At 40.1% G+C, this 21969-nt stretch overlaps 1 protein-coding gene across 1 annotated transcript in view; it reads left to right on the forward strand.

Annotated features, from left to right (window-relative positions):
* The first annotated feature begins 12386 nt into the window (after window positions 1-12386).
* pcdh9 (protocadherin 9) overlaps window positions 12387-21969 on the forward strand; it is a 223504-nt gene continuing 213921 nt past the window's right edge. Inside the window, exon 1 of the mRNA XM_078283936.1 lies at window positions 12387-15422. Within this exon, the coding sequence (XP_078140062.1) occupies window positions 12387-15422 (3036 nt within the window). The remainder of the gene's footprint in view (window positions 15423-21969) is intronic.

Here is a 21969-nt window from a genome sequence, read left to right on the forward strand (position 1 = left end):
ACCTGCACTCCACCACTTTATTAGGTACACCTATCTAGTGCCTGCTGGTCATCTGTTGCTAAAGCCAATTTATCATAAGGGCCAACAACTTGTGCGTTGTGTGAGATGCCCTTCTGCACACCACTGTAGTAAAGAGCTGTTATTTGAGCATTTGTGGCCTTTCTGTTAGCTTGAACAAGTCTGTGTTCAACCCATTCTCCTCTGACCTCTGACCTCTCTCACTAACAAGGTGTTTTCCACCACGTCTGGCACCAATAATCAGACTATGGTCAAAGGGACTTAGTTCATGCATCTTGCCCATTTGGTCAAACAAAAAACTAAACCACTTCATCACGAGCAGTTGTAACTAATAAAGTGGCCGATGAGTGTATAATGGTGTCACAAAGACTGAAAATATTACGTGTATTAGCTGCTACCTACCGAAGCTATTGGAGCTCAACCGTACACCACATAAGATAAGCATGATCTACATTGTATGAAGAAGCTATGTTACTATATCGCAGACCCATTTGAACCATGAGGGTACACATACCTCCAACATTGACAGTACAAATGCTCCGCGCCCTACCATTGACATGTGTACATCTATGAAACTGGTTACATTCAAAGTACATTAAAAATCAAACATCATTTGAGGGTTGCTCACCAAGACATAAATCAATAGCTAACACCAATATGGCATGAGGCCTTGTTTGTGAATGTCAAGGTCTTACATACCTGTCTCTCATGAGCTTTTTAAAAAATATGGCAACCGCACTCCATGCATTTCACACAGCTTCTGGGTCCTTGCGTCCCACTACTACATAAGGATATTAGCAGAGAATGAGACCATTTATTCCTGTTTCATCTCATTGTTAGACAACTCTCAGGCCACAGAATAAAAAGAGCATGACGTATCCTTTTAAGTGCTGTAGCAGTGGTCAATCACATGGTATTGCTCCCTATATTCACCATGAAAACAAGATTATTAGCAGTCCCTGCATAGATGTCACACCAGCCAAAATTAATGCCAACAACATGACACTATTTTCTCAGCTGAATCTGTTCTTTTGGAAATGTATGGGGGACGGTGACATTTTCTATTCTGTATCTCATTTGCTGAACATAAATTGTATGTTGTCATCTGATAATACCTTATCACTCTGGGCAGTGATTTGAATGCTAAAAGCTTGCATTGCCAGTGAAATGATGTGTGGTGAAGTCACCTAGCATTTCCTCAACAGATGTAAATTATTGGCGCGAGTTAACACCCAGCAAGACACACAAAAGAAACAATTTCTGTCAACTTAAACCGAATTATCCCGCAAAGTGATTTAATTTCTTGGCCATGAAGACTTTTCTGATGTTTGTTTATCAGTGCATAAAGTTATAATTCATTTCATCTAAATATATCTAATATAATTCACCTCATTTGCATCGGGGCAATACAGTCATTATATCAAATACAGAAAAATACAGATGACTGCCTTTGGCACAGAAATGATAATGTGTCCAATACTACAGGACCAAATAATATAATATAATATAATATAATATAATATAATATAATATAATATAATATAATATAATAAAGAACTTGTATAGTCTGATATATGCTACTGTGAAAGATGTAAAAAGAGGCTTTTAAAAATCATTAAAGGAAAAATTTGTAAAGATGGAGGGATCACTGCTGCTCTTTGTGTTTTTGATTAACACCAACTCAACTCAACTGATTACAATGCCACAACTTAATTTCCTCTTTACTAAAACCAAAGTGGGCTAATAGATGTGTTACTTTATGGGAACAAACTGCAAATGCCCCACTGCTGCATCACAGATGAATAATTTTATTAATAAAGCAAAGCAAATATTTTCCCCGTTTGTGTGTTACCTGTCATAGCGAGCATGACAGTTATCTTTTTCTCTTACTTCAGTGCACACATATACATTCCCAGGTCCCAGTTCATCGTAACATAAAAGCCTTTCTGACTCTGTTGAGGTGTTTCATGCATGTGCACATAAGACTATTGCAAGGATACTCTAGTTGACTGTGCGTTTTACTGTGTGTGTTTTCACATTGTTGGATCCTAAAGCTGCAGGTAACTTTGCGATTTGGTGGCTGAAAGTGGCAGTGAGAGAAAAGTGTTTTAAATTTTGAAAGTTGTAAGGACTTCATTACCCAGAAATCATGTAACGTGATGTCAGTAAACAGCGCACCACTAGAACCTAAATTTCTTATAGGTTGAAATGCTGACAAAAAATGTTTCCTCAGCAGGTTCAACCATTGTTTGGGAGGCCAGCTTTCTCTGGACAGAGGGCTTGCTGACTGCTGTTTAAGACACTTTTGTATTTCGCACTTAAGTTTCGATTCATCACCTCCTATGGGTGGAGAAAACTTCCCAGCAGTGACCAGAATTTCATTTGGGCGATCTACAGTGTCTCAGTTAGTGGGGATGAGATGCTCTTCTCTGTTGTTGCCCCAGTTTGTGATTAAGACTGATAAGACGTGTGTATTTTTTCATCCTGCCTAGGGCTGCTCTAACAATGACTGTACACCTGCAGGGTGATTTTATTATCTTTAAATTGTAGTTCAACAGATGGTTCGTTGGTAGAAGACTGGCATACTCTGTTATCTGAGAATACCTTGCATTGTGTTGGTATTATTAAGTTATTAAAATAGATGTCAATAATAATTGGTTTAAAGGAGGACATCTTGTCAACCAATTATTTCAATAGATGTGCCATAAAAAATGCCAAACCAAATGACATTTTCTAAATAGTAGAAGCAGTGCATGTGCATGTCAGAAGCCATTGATTAAGCCAAAAGCACACAACAGCACATGCAGTATAATTTTCACACATAAACTGCACAAGAGAGACGTATGTTTTTTTTAATGTAACCAGTCTTCTAAATACCTTTTCCTCTGAACAGATTTAGCACAGTTTCCCTGGCATTTAACTTCCACTCTTGAACATTATGGTCTGTTTGATTATTTCCTATAGGCAAATACCTGTGATTATTGTGGTGTGAATCTTCGAGGTGTGCTTTAGAGCTTTATAGCCAAAAATAAAGCAAGCTTTATTGGACCGTAATTGCACCATAGAGATTGGAGATGTGTAACTTTAAGTCACTCTATACCGTAATATCCATATGTTTAGACACAATCAACTTGTTGCTTAAGAAATGGAAAAAATGTAAATTAGTAAATTAAACAACTTCACAACTACATTGCAAAGTGTGTAGGATACAATTATAAATATTGAGATGTAGTAATTCTTGAACCTACAGATTATGATTCAATTTGCTAAAGCCATCCCTTGGAAATATATAACCTACTAATAAAAGAGTAATACTTAAACCAATCAGAACTATGGTCATAGTTTTAACATAGATTGTGTGGCAAATTACATCATGCCTCCGCTGCGTAACCCTCAGTAAAAGCTGCTCCAAACTCCAAAAAGAAACACATTTGAACTGCCTGCACCAAGGATACTTTAGCCACTGAAGAGGAAAACTGGGCATAAAACACTGAAATAACATTTATTAGCTATAAAACTACCTTCTCTATACGGTAGAAATTTCCCTAATTTTGATTTGGTGGCTCAATGGGTGGTGAACAGCAGTAGGAACTTGTGCTGGAAGCCAGACTGAGTGGATAAAAGCTTAGCGACGATGCAAATGTTTTCTGCAGGATTCTGTGACTTTCCTATTTTGCTGTGGTGCAGCCCACGCTCATTGATTCAATCTGTTTTCCATGTGATCACAAAATTGCAGAAAACCAGGAGGACTAATAAGAGCAAAACCTGCTAGCTGGGTGCATTCTTGTTGAAATTCACTAAAACATCTCCTGGCCTGATAACTGCATCTGTGATACATTTCTGTGCAGTCAAGAAGCTTGTAGTCCAGTTACTGTGCAGATTACCAATCGGCTACATCCTCTCAGTAAATGTGAAGTTGCCTTGGCTAATGTATGACAAAAACTGTTATGGCCATGCGAAAGTTTGACCTTTAGTCTGACACAGTAGAGTCTCAGAATAGATGTAAGCGTTTGCCTGCCATCTTCCCCCTTGACACCAGCTGTCTTCACTGCCAGACAGTCAGTCATGTGTCTCGAAAGTGCTGTAAATTAGAGATAAAGGAGTTAAAGGGGCACTAGATTAATGGGTGGGTCCAGACACTTAAAATATATGGACGCTATCACTCTGTAGTTGCAGATCCAGTGCTGTATATTAATATTTGTAATACACCTTTGCTTGAAAGAGGTACGCCTTAACAATTGACTTAACTCACTTGACTGCTGCCTCTGTCTTTGAAATTTCACCGCCTGATATACTGAAGAAAGATATTCCAGATACCACACCTCTGAGGAAAAGGTACCTAATTGCTTGTCAGTTATTCAAAAATAGTCCTCTTCAGGGAAGTAATAAACACATCATTCAAAGCTAGTGACTTCTGGGTTGTTGTATTTCTGTATGCCAATCAGTTAATCATATTGTCTGCACAGTGTGTGTGTGTGTGTGTGTGTGTGTGTGTGTGTGTGTGTGAGAGAGAGTGAGAGAGAGAGACAGAGAAAGAGAGATAAAAAGAAATACTGATTACACTAATCACAATTATCTTAGATATATTTTGATCATATTTTTGTCAAACTGTTAATTAAGAATAACTAGAATTTCAAATACTGATGCACCTTGTAAAACGTCTATAACTCTGACAGAAACTACAACACCAAAAACTATTGGTATTGGACTGCATGTCAAGTATTATATAGCTTGCTATCTCTCCATACTGCACAACATTGAAGTATCTTGATCAACTTTCTTCCCTGATTGCGGTAATATTTGACTGGGATCCATTTCACTCGCTGCAGACAGGCTCCCTTTTCACATCAGTAAGAAAAGAGAATGGGAGGGAATGTTTGACCTTTTCCAGTGCACAGTCTGGAAAGTGATATGTGATTCAGATGTGTCAGAGAGAAGAAAAAATGTGGAAAGAGGGAAAGCAAGAGGAGAGAGTGAATTACAGTGAGAGGAGACCGGAGGGAGGAAGACAGAGGAAAGGTGGCTTAAAAGGGATATTTTGGACTTTTGCCAAAATGAAACACTAATCTCCTCTGATCATACAAGGTGTCAGTCACAATTCAAAAGACGATTATGAATAGCATAATACCTCTCAAATGGCAGCCGACAAGGGGGTAAACAGATGTGCTCGGTGCATGAAATGATGTCTTGAGAAGTTTCTAAGAAAGGCTAACTATGGTTTGTCTGTATGTGGCTGCAAACAATATGATCAATAGGAGATTACCTTGAGCAGTATTTACCTTTTAATTCATAAGCCCACGGCCATCAAGTTCTATCCTTCTGACGAAATCTGAACATTACCTTGTTACCTTGAAGTGATACAAGATCAACTCTTGGAGCAAATTCAACCTTGTGATTTCTCTGAATATGATGTTCTTTTAAAAGAATATGAACAACATTTCCTATCCAAAGACTCAATCCATTATATATAAACTTTTGTGTTTGTGTTGCCTGATTAGTATTCAGGATCCAGAGCTTGTCTGATGCTGTGATACCAATTATCCACTGGGTCATTACCACTCTTGTGAGAAGTCGCTCTCTGGCAAAAGGATTTCAAGAGAAAAGGCCTAAATTTTCATCATCGAGTGCAGAGGCTTGTTGGTGGTATTGAATGACAAGAAACGAATGAAACTGATGCATAGGTTACCATTTTATTTCTACCTTTACACATTCTACCTTTACGTTTAGATAAACAAAAGAGCTCTGTGAGAGAGTTTTGGTCATGAAATGTACAATTTAAGAGATTAGCGCACAAGTCCACCCCCAAGGGCTAACACTAGTTTAGCTGTTAAATAGCAGCTCTAGAGTGGAATAGCAGATTCACAAGTAGCATTTCCCAACTCAACATGATCTCATAAAACGTGAGATGGGCACCAACTCTGAAACGTGAATTTATGTGCTGTGGACACAAATTTTGTGAAGCTTTTGTTGCTCCACCATAAATTGGATTCTGTGACAATAACACAAATTGGACACAGCATCTTCAGCTTGGCAGTTAAGTTTAGGAAAGTAAAACAACTTTGGTTAAGGTTTGGGCTAAGGTTATGGTTAGGCAACTAAAACACCTTGGTTAAGGTTAGGGAAAGGCTTGAATGGTCAGACTTTGGTGGTTAAATAAAAAAAACGTTTTGCTAAAAATTAAAGTTTCACTCACGGTAGAAATGTCCTTCGTACAAGCTGGCAAATGCATATTCCTTCAATGTCGGGAACACATCATTTTAACACCAAATTACGTGTCGGTGGCACGTAATTTGGTGTTAACAAGTTGTCTTCATTTCATGCATTTGTGCGAGATCAGGTTGTCCCAACTCCTGAGTAAGAGCACCACTGATCCATGAGTCACTCTCCATGAGTCAGCTGGTTAGAGGACCAGAGGTAGGCAGAGTAAAAATGAGCATCCATTACGGTTATTGTTTCTTTTAAGAGGACGCCTGTCATCTCATCACTGTGAGACATTATCTGGGATTTGGATAACTGGAGTTCTTTTGGCTGCATTACACTGCATTATTTTGACCGAGTGTGCCTTCTGGAAAGACACAGACGGAACCTAAATTCACACAGCCCACATTCACATAGTAAAGTCTAGTAAAATGGCCTGAGCCTTACAAATTTCTCTCACTTGATACCGATGAGGGACATCATGAAAAGTAACACCTATTATCTTACATCATAACTATTTTGAAGCAGTAAACTTCGGTTCATCATTCTTCTTCTGACCAAACTTTTGTTATCTAAAGCTATAAATTCCATATTTGGAACTTGGTGCTGTTTTTTCTTCCATTACTCTTTACAGGCCTGCTTTTTAAGAATTTTTACTGTTATTGCTAATTAAATGAGCATAATTTATAATATATAAACTACATTTCAGAGTTTGCAGAGTTCTGCCAGAGGTAAGACAATAAATAGAGAATAAAGTACATCAAGTTACTAGTGAAAGGAAGACCATAGATTTGAGTGCTTTAGGATTATAAGATTATAAGAAACTGGTTTAATATATCATGGTAAAAGACATTTTCTATTTCTGTGACTACCAAGAGTACCAACTTTTTCAGATCAAAACATGAGCATTCAAAGCTAAAGATGAAAATAAGGCATTAACCAGTGAAATTGCATCCTCTTAAACACAATATTCTCAGTGAGAAGATTGTACTGATGTAACTATATGTTGCCATTTCAAAAAGTGCAAGTTGGTTTGCGTTTAGAAATTGCTTTTAGAAGTATTCTCTGTAAATGCCCTTTTTACTGCACTCTGCTTGCTTTTATCTGAAATACATTAACTACATTTTTAATACCTGTAGTTTCAACCTCATCTTCTGATTGACCAAGAGTCAGTCCTTTACTGACATTATTTCATGATAACCCATGGCTGATATGGAAATTTCATACCATCTATTCACCCAGAGATAAATTACTATATGAAACACTAAATAACAGTTATTTTGCACAACCTACTAAGCAATATATAGATATACAATCCCTTTTCTAGTATCTGATTCTCTGATTGAGAATCTGAACTTGTTCTTGAAAGGTGACATAATGTTGTGTAGGTCCACTAACTAGCAACCTGTTAACCTGGATCCCAGTGACAACAAAGAAACTAGTTAACCAGCTAATTTGGCCTAATTTCATTCTTGATAGTCTATATAGAGGTAAATCTTTCAAAATAAAATGACAGGTGTTTGGTAACTGTTTTATTAAGACAGTAATGACGTTGAGGCAGTGGGTTATGGTGCAGTACTCGGTCATCATTATTGCTAGACTGGAACTTTGAAAATGTTGCATAATTGGAGGTATGGAAATGTAGGAAGGTACTGTTGATGAATTAATTCATCCCCGGCGGCTGTGCCACTTGAGGTGACAGTGCCCACCTGATAATCTCAAAAACCCTCCACCACCACGTCTGGATCTGGCCCTGAGCCCCCACACAATTTTTTCTTAAAAAAAAAAAAGAACTTTGTTTAGTTTAACAACGTTACTATGGTTTTCATGCCTCAGATTCAGGTTGACAAACCAGCAGATCATGGATAAAGCTAAATAAAATAAAATGCAAAAATACTAAATAGAAGAAAAATAGAAGTCAGTGTCTTTTACATAGGATTTAATATTAATATCCGATACCTGATTTAATATATCGATTTCAAGTGGTTTTCAACTGCCTCCAATGAGAGTTGACACAAGGGAATGGGCCTTGAGTCAATAAAGTCAATAGACAGTTCTACTGTTTGAGACAAACAAATCTTGTCATACCAACTGATTAAATCCTCTCCTACAGCCTTGCTTAAGTAGGAAATACATTAGTGACCTCTTTAACCTTGTACTTTAATGGCTACGAAAGGTAAACATATTTGTTTCTCGTATTATTCATGCAGCCAATTCAACGGCATGGACAAGTCAATACATCGACGTGAGAATCAAACCAAGGTGAAGAGTTTGATTGACTGTGCAAGGCACATGGGGAATCATAAGGCCTTAGGTTTAGACTCTTCCCCTAGGCTCTGTCTCTCTAGAGTGGATATGAGATTGTAGGAGATACACCGCAAGACCTAGAACATATATTAGCATACTACATTATTCATCACTTGTCAGTAACTTGACTGGCAGAAAAATTAGCTGCAGCCAGTTCAAAATAGACTAAGTAAGGCCATACTAAGCCAGAGAGACAGTGTAAGTTTGGAATTAAAAGTGTGTTTTAATGGATATGTGAAGATCAACTGCATTTATTGATTTCACCCTGCCCCGGCGTCTGAGTTAATGCCATGTGACAGAAAAACACATTAGAAACCAATAACTGTAGAATGCTAACTTTATAATGTTAAACTGACCCTTTCATTATCTTAAAGGTGCAATAAGTACGGTTTTTACTGCCCCATAGCACAAAATGACCATAATATATCTGCAGAGGGTTGATAGGGTTATTGATCAATACCAATGACTCAACGATTACTTCGCCAGGTGCTGAGATTACTTCCGACTCTCTATTTTGGAACAAAAGCACCCAGCCCATTGCAGTTTGAAGACACTCCCCACTTCCCCAAGAAGAAGTCATAGCCTTACTTCTTCTTGGGGGAGTGGGGTCTTCTTTTAATGCCTGTTTAATCTTACCATTATTCTTCTTTTGCACAAATGCTCAAAGCAGCACAAACTGAAGCATGCACGTGTGTGAGTGTGAGGGCACTGAATCTAGTGGACAGAAAGTGCACACACACACACACACACACATACACACACACACACACACACACACACGCACACGCACACAACGAGCAAGCCAAATTCCCGTGACGAGGTCTTAATGACTCAAGTAGACCAGCAGAGCAAGGGAGTGTTTCACTACTGTAGACAGTTATGTTGACACTCTTTGCCCAGCACTGTGGTGTCAGACTTTAAGCTGAAGTGACAGATCACTCCTTCAGTTTCTCTCGCCCAGCAAAGGAGGGATGACTGGATCCAGAGGCAGAAAGGTCAGGCTACCAGGTTGGTTGTGCTAATGGACTGCTGACCAGGCAATAAGCCAAGCCCTCACAAGACATTTGCAGCCTAGTTCTCACCTCAACAGTCTGGGTCCCATGTCCTTTGCATCACTTTCATCACCATTTGTCAACCCCCGAGCTTATTCTCACTTTTACTGTCTCTGTCACTCGCTCTCTCTCATTAATTCACACTCTCACTTACTAAGTCACTCATTCAGTCATTCCTTCTGTGCTTGCCTCTTCTCTCTAACTGAATGTTGTCAAACAGTATGAACCTAAGTCTTGGTTCAGAAATGTATGGCTGGTTATGTTTTCTAGAGCTATAAAGCCCACAGTGTTTTGGCATGTTTACAGGTCGGCCTGGAGATGGCAGTGTTTACCATGGCAGGCTACTCAGGTTTTGTGCTCAACAGCTTGTCTCTCACAGCAGCACAGGCAGAGAACCGTAGTTGCAATCCGTGTGGGATATGCCTATTTAATCTACTGCACTGAAATTAACAAATGATTGGATGGCAGTAGATGAAAACCTATGGTTGGATTTCTTTGGCCGACTCTAATTTATATTTGTTAATTTACGTAGGCCTATATGTCTTTTTGCCCGTGTCATTTCTGGCATTTCTGTCATTATAGAGTGCAGCTATTATGCCTCTACGCTGCTTTGAAACTTGCCAATTAAGATCATCTGTTGTTATGAGTAATTCCAAAGCCATATCACAGCATCAGTATTCAGATAATATCATTTTATACTACAAAGCAAACTTCGATAGAAAGAGATGTAATGCATCCATTACGCATAGATCAAATACTGCCATGGTTTTGATGACTCGGATAACTGTCAAGGTTAATTCCTACGGACAAATGATGATGATTGCCTGGCCAGGGTGCCAAGTGTTTCGGACATAGTGTGAATATGCGCGCAGTGCCCCATGCTTAGACAACGGCTCCTCTGTCTAGAGTCCAATTATTCTCCGTGGGTTTCAAACAAGCTTTATTCTATCTGTGCCTGTGTTTATTCTAGGTGAGTAAACTCTATGAGAAACCCGCGCAATACATATTTTCTACATTGTGGCGTTTTTTTTTTCTATGGCCAACCCAATTAGTGTAGCCTACCTGACAACAGCATAACAGGTGACATCTCTATGCTTTTGATGTGTCCCTTAAGAGCCAATGAATGGTATTTGCCCCCATGGCGCCTTTATATAAACATTCACACAGAAAGGTGCTAGAGGACAGCGATTCTTTCTTCTCCATCATCATCATCATCACCATCATCATCACCCCCCCTCTCTCCCCCCAGCCCCGGGGTTTTGGTTAAGCATCTCCGCAGCCTGCAGCATCTTCACGGAGCATCTCACCGCGGACAGCCCTCCGGTCTGCATTAAGTGACGTTACCGCGGACCAATCATGCTGCTGCTTCGCTCGTCTACGCGACTGAAATGGAGAGGCGGTGTCCAATGACGAGGGTCGGGGGGCGTCAGTGTGGTGTACTTCACCACCCCCCCTATGGGTTTACACAGAGTTAGTGCAAGATATTCTGCTCTGGGAGTGAGAGTGCAAGGATAAACGGCACATACGCTCCGCATCGGTATCACACTGAACAGCCTGTATATTTAGGTTACCATTCCAAGTGGGATCGACTCTGAGATTTCACACCTTTTTGCATAAATGCCTTTATGCACTTCTTCTTTTTTTTAACCTTGTGTCTGCGACGGCTGATTATTGATGGAGCCCCGTGAACTTGACACATGATGGGACACGCGTGTCTCCTCTTGCGTTCAGCTCGTCGGCACCTTCACCTTAACAGGTAGCCGGGAACAAAACGCACGGGTTTTATTGGGACGCACGGGAGATGAGCAATGATTTGGGACCCAGTCCAATGGAAGACACCACAAACCACTGACCACCTGCCTGTGTCTGCTGGAGAGCAACGCTGATCACCGCAATTACCGCAGGTCGTACAGTTAGATCCTGTCTGTTCCTGAAGTTAAATGGGGGAAAAGGATCTGCGACATATGCAGTCTCCAATTTACCCCAATTTGTGCGTTCATCTGCTTTTAACTAAAAACTGTTGTTGAGGCTATTAACGCCTACGGAGCGATATTTTCTTCTGTTAGACCCGGACTCACAGCTAGATCTAACGGCACTGATTGAAACGGATATCTTTACCCGAATAAGCTTTGGAGCACACTGGATGAGAAGACTATGAGCTGACACACTCCAATTTTTCTCCTGCGCTGTAACGGATTTGGGTATGTACGGTAAGAATAGGTCTCAGTTGCCCAATAAGAATTCAAATTTTAATACTGACTGAGCTTATTTGCTTAGGTAGGCTTCATTCATGCGGATCCATCCGTTACGAGCCCACACACAGCTAAAGCTTATATATTCTCTTTAATTTCGCCAATTTAAGTGTACAATTATTAATGCTGTGTAATGCGCTGTGAAGTTTTGTGGCCAAGGGGGTTAGAGGCTTTTATTCCCAGTGACCATAATGTGTGGGAGATTTACAAACGGGGGAACAGACATGAATGGCTGCCTAAATGGTTGCTGCAGTGTTTTGTTGTTGCTTTTGTATGAATTGATGATTAAGGCCTATGTGAGAAGGGCATCTTAAATTATAGATCATGTACAATAATCTAAAATCTCAGTGGTCAAGGCAGATGCTTGGGGGATTGTTTCTTAATTGAATTAATTATTGTGCATGGTTAAGTTATTTCACTGAAGAGAAACTCTGTGATCTGTTCATAGGTCTGTCCTTTGAAGACACCTACCCTCATATGCAAGGAGTCACTGACTGTAACAACATTGCATAGAGAGAAACGTTGAGTTGTGAAGGCTGGAAACAAATTTACCATTGTCATGGATCTGAAAGACTATTACCTGTTGGGTGCCCTTCTTGCCTGCCTGTGGCTCGATCCTTCAATAGCCCAAGAGCTAATCTACCCCATCAGGGAGGAGTTGCAAGAAAATGTCCTCATTGGAAACATACCAAAGGACCTAAACATTTCCCATACAAATGCTGCCACTGGAGCGAGTGCTAATCTTGTGTACAGGCTTGTCTCCAAAGCAGGAGACAACCCACTGGTCCGAGTTCTGAGCAGCACTGGTGAGATATTCACAACCTCCAACCGAATTGACCGGGAGAAGTTGTGCCCTGGTCCCTCATTCGAGGACAGTGAGTGCTCATTTGAAATCGAAGTGGTCATCCTGCCTAATGATTATTTCAGACTGATTAAGATTAAAATCGTTGTGAAAGACACAAATGACAATGCTCCCATGTTCCCGTCCCCTGTGATCAACATCTCTATCCCAGAGAACACGCTCATCAACAGCCGCTTTGCTATTCCTTCTGCCACTGACCCAGACACTGGCCCTAACAGTGTCCACAAATACGAGCTGGTCAATGGGCAAAGTGCCTTCGGCTTAGACATTGTAGAAACGCCTGAGGGGGAAAAGTGGCCCCAGCTCATTGTGCAGCAGAACCTGGACAGAGAGCAGAAGGATACATACGTGATGAAGATCAAAGTGGAGGATGGTGGCAGTCCACAGAAATCCAGCACTGCCATCCTCCAAGTTACAGTAACAGATGTCAACGATAACAGACCGGTGTTTAAAGAGAGTCAGATGGAGGTACACATACCAGAGAACTCCGCTATTGGCACGTCTGTTGTGCAGCTTCAGGCTACAGACGCAGACATAGGGGCAAACGCTGAGATCCGCTATGTCTTTGGGACTCAGGTGTCTCCTGCCACAAAAAGACTATTCGCATTAAATACAACTTCTGGCCTTATAACAGTACAGAGGCCGCTGGACAGAGAAGAGACTGCTATTCATAAGCTGTCTGTTTTAGCTAGTGATGGTAGCTCCAGTCCAGCCAGAGCTACTATTACAATAAATGTGACTGATGTAAATGACAATCCACCAAATATAGACCTGAGATACATAATCAGCCCCATTAATGGCACTGTTTTTCTCTCTGAGAAGGATCCCATCAATACCAAGATAGCTCTCATCACAGTGTCAGACAAAGACACTGACATCAATGGCAAGGTCATTTGTTTTATAGAGAAGGACGTGCCCTTTCATCTGAAAGCTGTTTACGACAACCAGTATCTATTAGAGACATCTGCATTGCTTGATTATGAAGGGACCAAGGAATACAACTTCAAAATTGTGGCCTCTGACTCTGGAAAACCAAGCTTGAATCAGACTGCCTTGGTTAGAGTGAGGCTGGAGGATGAGAATGACAACCCACCTATTTTTACTCAGCCAGTTATTGAACTGGCTGTTATGGAAAACAACAAACGCGATCTGTTCCTCACTACCCTCAGTGCCACTGATGAGGACAGTGGGAAAAATGCAGAGATAGTTTACCAGCTGGGACCAAATGCATCATTCTTTGATCTTGACCGCAAAACGGGGGTTCTGACCGCATCCAGAGTCTTCGATCGTGAGGAGCAGGATAGATTCCTCTTCACCATAACAGCAAGAGATAATGGGACGCCACCTCTCCAAACCCAGGCAGCTGTCATTGTAACGATATTGGATGAAAATGACAACAACCCGAAGTTCACACATAACCACTTTCAGTTCTTTGTGTCTGAGAACCTTCCTAAATACAGCACTGTGGGAGTGATAACTGTGACAGATTCAGATGCTGGAGAAAATGCTGCTGTTTCTCTTTCCATACTGAATGACAATGAGAACTTTATCCTGGATCCTTACTCTGGAGTGATAAAATCTAACGTGTCATTTGATAGGGAGCAACAAAGCTCCTATACATTTGATGTCAGGGCTGTGGACAGCGGTAGGCCACCTTGCTCCTCAGCCGCCAAGGTGACCATCAATGTCATTGATGTGAATGACAACACCCCCATTGTCATCTATCCCCCCTCCAACACATCATTCAAGCTGGTTCCCCTCTCCTCTATCCCAGGGTCTGTGGTAGCAGAAGTGTTTGCTGTAGATGGTGATACAGGGATGAATGCAGAACTCAAATACACCATTGTGAGTGGCAATAACAAGGGCCTGTTCAGAATTGACCCCGTCACAGGGAATATTACCCTGGAGGAGAAGCCAGCAGTGACTGACATAGGCTTACACAGATTAGTGGTCAACATTAGTGACCTGGGTTATCCCAAGTCTCTCCATACTCTTGTGCTGGTGTTCCTGTATGTTAATGACACTGTGGGCAACTCAACGCTTATTTATGATCTCATCCGCCGCACCATGGAGACCCCAATAGACCGGAACATTGGCGAAAGCAGTGAGACTTACCAAAGTGGTGACTATCTAACCATAATGATAGCCTTTGTTACGGGCGCTTTAGTGGTGGTTATTGTCATCTTTGTCACTGTGCTGCTGCGTTGCCGCCATGCCTCCAGGTTTAAAGCTGCGCAACGGAAGAAACAGGGGGCTGAGTGGATGTCACCCAACACAGAGAACAAGCAGAACAAGAAGAAAAAGCGCAAGAAAAGGAAGTCCCCCAAAAGCTCCCTGCTCAACTTTGTTACCATTGAGGAGAACAAACCTGACGACCCCGCCCACGAGCCAATCAACGGAACCATCAGCCTTCCCACCGAGCTGGAGGAGCAAGGGATTGGACGCTTTGATTGGAATGCCACACCTACCACAACCTTCAAACCCAGCAGCCCAGACCTGGCCCGGCACTACAAATCCGCCTCGCCACAGTCGGCCTTCCACCTCAAGGCTGACACGCCTGTCTCAGTCAAGAAGCACCATGTGATTCAGGAGCTCCCATTGGATAACACCTTTGTTGGGGGCTGCGACACCCTTTCCAAGAGGTCCTCCACGAGCTCAGACCACTTCAGTGCCTCAGAGTGCAGCTCCCAAGGAGGGTTCAAGACGAAGGGGCCCATGCACACCAGACAGCAGGTAAAAGAACACTTTTACTGGTCTATAAGTACTGCCTATAATTGCCCTGTTCCACAGTGCTAAAGTGCCAGTCTAGATTAGAGACTCACACTAAGTTACTGTGAGGCAACAGAAAAGAGTACAGGAGACATACTACTTCAGCAAGTTCAACTATTGCTCAAACTTTAAAACAAAGAAAACTTGAACAATTGGTAATTTATGGAGTTGATAATGGATTTATCAATTACATGCATAATTTTTGGAATAATAAACTGATGTTTTGTCATTAGGATATGTTTCATTCACATTTAACAAAATGCAAGTGGGTGAGCAATTGCCTTGCCATATTCTGTCTATTCAGCACCCAGAGGTTAGATAACTGGTAAATTGTACCAACATACCATTAATTGTGAAACAATGTCCTTTACATTTGTGAAAGAAACATTTTTTTCTCGCCTATCTACTCAGATTGCTGTTTTCATTATAGGTAAATAGCTGCACACATTCTCAAAAAATTAGTTGACTTTTCACCTCTCTCCTCATAATATTCTGAGTGTATTCATGTTTTTTTGTTTGTTTGTTTGTTTTGGTGTGTATTGTAGTATCACAAAAGACTTTCTCCTTTTCAACACCTGCAGTAATAACAACAGTCAATAATTAGTGTGCTGTAGTCTTATTTTGAATGTCACTGTAGGCTTTGCCATATCATCTGAGCTTGAATTAAATGCCTCCTCTCAAAGCACACTAGCGAACTGAGTGAAGCTTGTCTGGAACCTGATACACATCCAATTCAAAAAGGATTAGCCAATAATGAGCCTCAAATTTCAACGTAATCCATGCTGCTTTTTATCAAAGCCTTATTAATTTTTCTGCTAATAAAGCGCCCCTACACAACACACAGTCCTAATCTAATGGAACGCACACGGACAAATGTAGGGAGCAGCAGAGAAGAAGGAAGGGAGAAAGAGAGTGAGAGTGAGAGTGTAGAGGGTGAAAGAGAGGCAGAGCGAGAGAGTTGTGAGTGGGTTAGGTTTGACGGGTGGTGGTACTGTACCTTTAGGTGGCAGTGTTGCTCTGCTGGGTACAACCTGGCACCACGCCAACCTGCAGTGGACTTCTAAATGCAAGGGAGGAGAAGAAAGGAGAGAAGCCTATGTTGGTGTTCTTAGTGAAATACTCTCGCCTAACGATGCAGAGACTGCACAGGCTAGATTGATAATGGCAGTTAGAGATGTGAGTGATAAGATCTATCCGGAAGAGAGAGTGGAATTACAGGGGTGACACTGTGCGACTCCTATTGATGCATGCCTCCAGGTCACTGCATCTGAGGTTGCATTTAACGTGTTTCAGTGTGAAAGGTAGCAGTCAAAAGAGGCATTCAGTTAGATATTATTTGCCAGGCTCAGTTTTTGTGTGTGAGAGAGACACGGAGAGAGAGAGAGAGAGACAGAGACAGCGAGAGAAAAGCAATGAAATAGGTGGGGGAGAAATACAACCCTGGAGGAGGACACATGAGATATGACACTATGCTGTAAGCACAACTTCATTGATTCCCTCAGTCATCCTACAATTCACCACCAGATTCATTGGGATCAATAGTCCAGACAAATGATTCAAAGAAGCACACAAACAGAGCTAGTGTGTTCTATATAATGTCATCGATAGTATAAATACTGTACATAACGGCTGTTGTAGATACGCTGTGCTAAAAATCGTCCTCTGCAGTCCGGCATTGTTTTGAGAGGAAAGTCTCCAGAATTAAAAGTTACTTATACAATGTGACCGATCATATTCCTTATATGTGCTTGTGTGTGGCATAAAGTTAGAACTTAATGTAAGCTGAGGTTTGAAACTGACGTGTTGTTGTGCCCCCGTCCATTTCTTTCGTCCGTCTCCTTCCACTTCCTACATAGACATGAATCGGCCATAACGACATGAATCAGTCGCATCAGTCCAGTGGAGTCCTGCCAGTCTAGCCACCTTCATGCTATCCTGTCACCCATTCATGAGAATTGGAACAACAAACATCTCTTATGAGCATCACTCTGATAAATAATTAATAGCCGAATGCAGAGAAAATGAAAAAAAAAAAAAGTCCAGATTGGGGCTTTAAAATGTTTTTCACAATAGAATATATGAATTTGAAAACTAGCCCAAGTGGAATTGTGTATTTGAACAGTTTCTGTCGATACGGTATGACATTTTATTAAATCTTGAAATAAATATGATCTATCATGTTTAACTATCCACAAGGACCCTTTCTTATCTTCAAAAATAAAATGATTACCTTTCCATTATTGCTATTGTTATCTACTTTTTGGAGATTTGACATGAACAGTGTTTGGCTATATCTTGTTCACAATCATAATTATGTCAACACGGTCATACAGATAAAGATTCCAGTGCAGATTTGAATTTCAAGTGCCAGTTATTAACTGCGGTGGAACGATTAGGCTGCACTGATCAACACTTGCGTAATTGGATAAAGCATGGTATGTTATCACTGCCATCAATTCAGCTTAGATTGTATCTCCGGTTGTCAGAGTCAGATTTGTTATTTTACCCATTTTTTCCATGTTTTGATTTTTACAATATTGACATTTGTATTGACATTTGTATGCCATCTGCATTTCTGGAAGCGCATTGATAATCAGATGCTCATCTAATGTGTAATGTTCCTTCTTCTGTTCTGCATAGTTTTGGACAAAAATGGCAAGAGATGAGCTGTTATTTAACAACACAAAAACGTGTAAAAGCAAAAAAAAAACCACCAGTTATGACTGTGTGAATCTGTAAATAGATTGAAAATAATATCTGTCCAAAAGTAGGCACAGAGTAGAATCATACATGTGGGTTTACAATATTATATTCTAGGTAGAGTAACAGTGCCTCCTAAAAGGATGAGAACTGCACTATCAAAATGTTTCTTAAACATAGCTGAAAATTAATAAATAATAATTCATAAATAATTTAAAGTTTTTACCAATGTTTCAGCTATAAAATGTTGTTTGATGTATTTATATTGAAAATAAGGTCAGCAAAGTGCTGCACTGCGACATGAAGCATCTCAAAGATGTATGATAGAATGATTAAGTTTAGCATTTACTTATATGCCTTATGAGCAACAAACCAGCAGCAAACAGCCATCGTTGTATGGAGTTGACGTAAATGAAGCAATTAAGTGAAAGAGGACCTTTGTCAGAAAGAGATGTTAAAAGATAGAGAGTAGCTTATATGCTTCAAAAGTGACAATAGCTTTTTCTCTATCAATTAAAAAGCCGTTTTGTCCCAGTTCTCAAGAGCCACTGCTGTTCAAGATCAGCACAAATCAATAAATAAGGAAATCAATAAATGAGTAAATAGATAAATGACAAAGAGAATGGTGAAGGACAGCAGCAAAATAAGAGGGCTTCATACCTTCCTCTCAGAGAATACAGAACATTGGGGGAGTAGAAATAGCAGACAACTACAACAATGTCATCACAGCTGAAATGCCTGGTGGAATCAGCTTTATAGAGACCCCAAACTTTGCTGATAGCAATGGGAGCAACTCCTGCCTTTCCTTTCTTTTTCTTTTTTTTCCAGTTATTATTTACCCTCCAGGGACCTATATTAGTGTAAACAACACTGAGGAAAAAAGCATGAAAACACTGTCCTAGTTTCACAAGGCAGGAGCAACACAAGCATCTAAGAAACCAAGCATAATCATTGCCGTCTCACCATCAGTCTTGCTCTCTTCCTTTCAGTATTCTTAAGGGGAGACATAGATTTGGTTCACCAACATAACACGAGCCCAGTGGCTATGCATTAACCGTGTACTGTATATCAGACCCTGGGGCCCATTTACATGGTCATGCTGAGTGTACATGGTTTGAAAGTAGTCAGCGGGATAATGTATCAAGCATTGAACTTAACTGATTAATATCCATATTGTAAGTTCTCACACTTGTTTTCCATCACCATTAACCTTTTAACAAAATCCCATGGTGAATGCGAAGATAATGCCATTCATTATCTGCTGACTTAGTGAAAATATTCACACTGGTGCAAATATGTGTCTTGGTGTTATATCCAAGGTGTGTCCTCTTTCCTCTTTCACTGTTGTGGTAATACAAAAGTACTGTGTATATGTTATAGCATGCACAATTTAAAGGCCTTATATAAGCCCCGCCATTGAGCTATGACCTCAACATCTCATGTGTAAAGAGGCTTAATTGCTGTGTTTAATTGGTATTTTTCTTACACGTCAAAAGGCTTGTAAGCACTAGAAGGAAATGTGTATCTTATACTGCTCTAATGTGCTCATCTGCAGCACAGATAATGCCTTTGCTCTGGGGAGACAGTATTATAAACTCCCTTTAGCGCAGCTAGTTACACTATAGTTATAGTACACATAGAACAATTGACAAAATATTTGCTCAACCTAATAAAAACAATTCTGCAGACTTTTGTTTGTTTTTTAACTTTGTTCGTCTTTCACCGAGTACTTAAGCCGTCTGCGTCCCGCTATGATATCATATTCATTTCCTTAATGTTGTGACTACTACAAAAAATATTAGACTCATGGCTTCAATTACAGTATCGCTCACAAGAAACAAGAAACCCATTAAACAATACAGTAAGGGTAGTATTCAGTTTAAAGAGCAGTGACACGGGATGGGAGAACAAGACTGCGTGGAGGATAGGGAAGCTTTAGTGGAGTATTCCTGGAGTTGCCTTGTCAGTATATTTAATGAATGGACATTCTATGCAAACAGGAGTTTGTACAGACCATTGTAATTATGGAGCCTTGGGGGAGTCGTCCTTCTTGTGCAGGTTCATTTGCCACATTAATAAGGGGATTAGTAGTACGTACGGGGGCTGATGGCAGCAGGAGAAGTTTGAGAAGATTAATGAACTATGACAATGTTGCACCTGAGGGGAAAAGTCTGTTGCAATATCTTCTGAGTTGTGCTGACACAGAGCTTGGCGGTATGAAAGAGAAAGATGGAGAGAGGCCAGTGACTGTTGCCGACTCTGAACGCGCATCTTCTCCTCGGCTATCCTGTCACTCACAGATATTTCTTCGGGATATTCCGGTTATGATCTTTTTATTTGCCCATAATGCTTCTGACTTAAGTTGTTCCTATGGGCTAAATACTGTTTAACAAGCTTTAACATAAGTAAAAAATTGTCAAATTTCATGGTTTTTGTGTATATGTATGGCAGATTAAATAAGTAAAAAGTTAAATTATTATAAATGTGTGAGCACATCCCGTGGTATATCTGCTTGGTTCTGTTGTCAATATCAGTTTGGTAACAGCAGACTACATGCAAGAAAAATAACGTGAGACTAATGCATGTGTGTTTCGTATTGAGTAAAAAGTAGCAGATGTCAAACTAAACAAACCTCCTCAAAACAACTGTAGCTATCGGAAGATAGTAAGCCAATAAGTCAGCAAGTGAAGTTTCTATCAAAGCTTTAAATCATCAATGGAGGATTTGCAGGGCTCTTTACCGCAGAGAACATTGTATTTCTTTAAAAAACTTGTCATGTCCTCTATGTCTAGGTGGGTAAAAGGAAATTAAATGGATTGTGGGCTATACTAAGGTAGTGGGTGTGAGTACCACAGAGTAGATTATTGCCCCAAGGGGGATCCAGTTTTTTCTGCACAAAACAACAAAATAAATCAAAGCTCCCTGTTGCTACACTGGCTGAACTGTGGAGATCGTTTATATGTTTTTATTTTTCCTCTGTTGAGAAAAATGAAGTGCTACTGAATTTTTATTTATTTTTATTTTTATTTTATAGCATTTTTTGGTTGTCTATAACTGCCAGGGGCAGGATTGCTGTAACACAGATGATGGCAAATTACCAGGAATTAAATTATATCTTTTGTTAATCTTTTATCTTTTATCTTTTATTTCTGTCATAACCATTTTCATAAAAGTGTGGAGATGGTTCCCCTCATCATTAGTGACTTTTGAACTTATTCTATCAAATACAACCAAATTTAGTAAAGACATATTTTGTCACATAGCAAAGTGGGTGTGCGTGCGTGTGCATACAGTATGTGAGTTATTTATTTATTTATTATTATTTTTTATTTTTCTTTTGTTTTGGTTTGTCCATCACTTTTGGCTGGCAGCCCATTCATCTGGAAAGTCAGCATCATCCATTTATGCCATTTCTCAAAGCAAATTGATTGATGATAGATCTCCAGGGGGTTGCTTTGTGAAATAAATGTTTTGCATGCACCAAAACCGAAGTCATTGTGGCTTTTGTAGGACTGCCATTACTTAATTCATCTCCATGTATTTACTAATCCACAAAACACATTTCCCATGTTTCTAAGCCACTCAATCAACTTGACATACTAGCTTTCCAGTAATGCTTTATATTTTTTAACACTGCATGACAAGAAGAAGACTAACTGCAGCTTTAAACACTTAAGGTATCAACAATTCATCTGGATTCTAATTGTTTAAAATTTACCATAAAAAATAAAACAGAGTAGAGGGTGGAAGAAAATGTTTCTTGACTGCTTGCTTGTCTACAAGAAAATTTAAGATTCCAAGTTATGATGCT

The sequence above is a fragment of the Centroberyx gerrardi genome, chromosome 1, assembly GCF_048128805.1.
Source record: "Centroberyx gerrardi isolate f3 chromosome 1, fCenGer3.hap1.cur.20231027, whole genome shotgun sequence".
In the NCBI taxonomy this organism is placed as follows: domain Eukaryota; kingdom Metazoa; phylum Chordata; class Actinopteri; order Beryciformes; family Berycidae; genus Centroberyx; species Centroberyx gerrardi.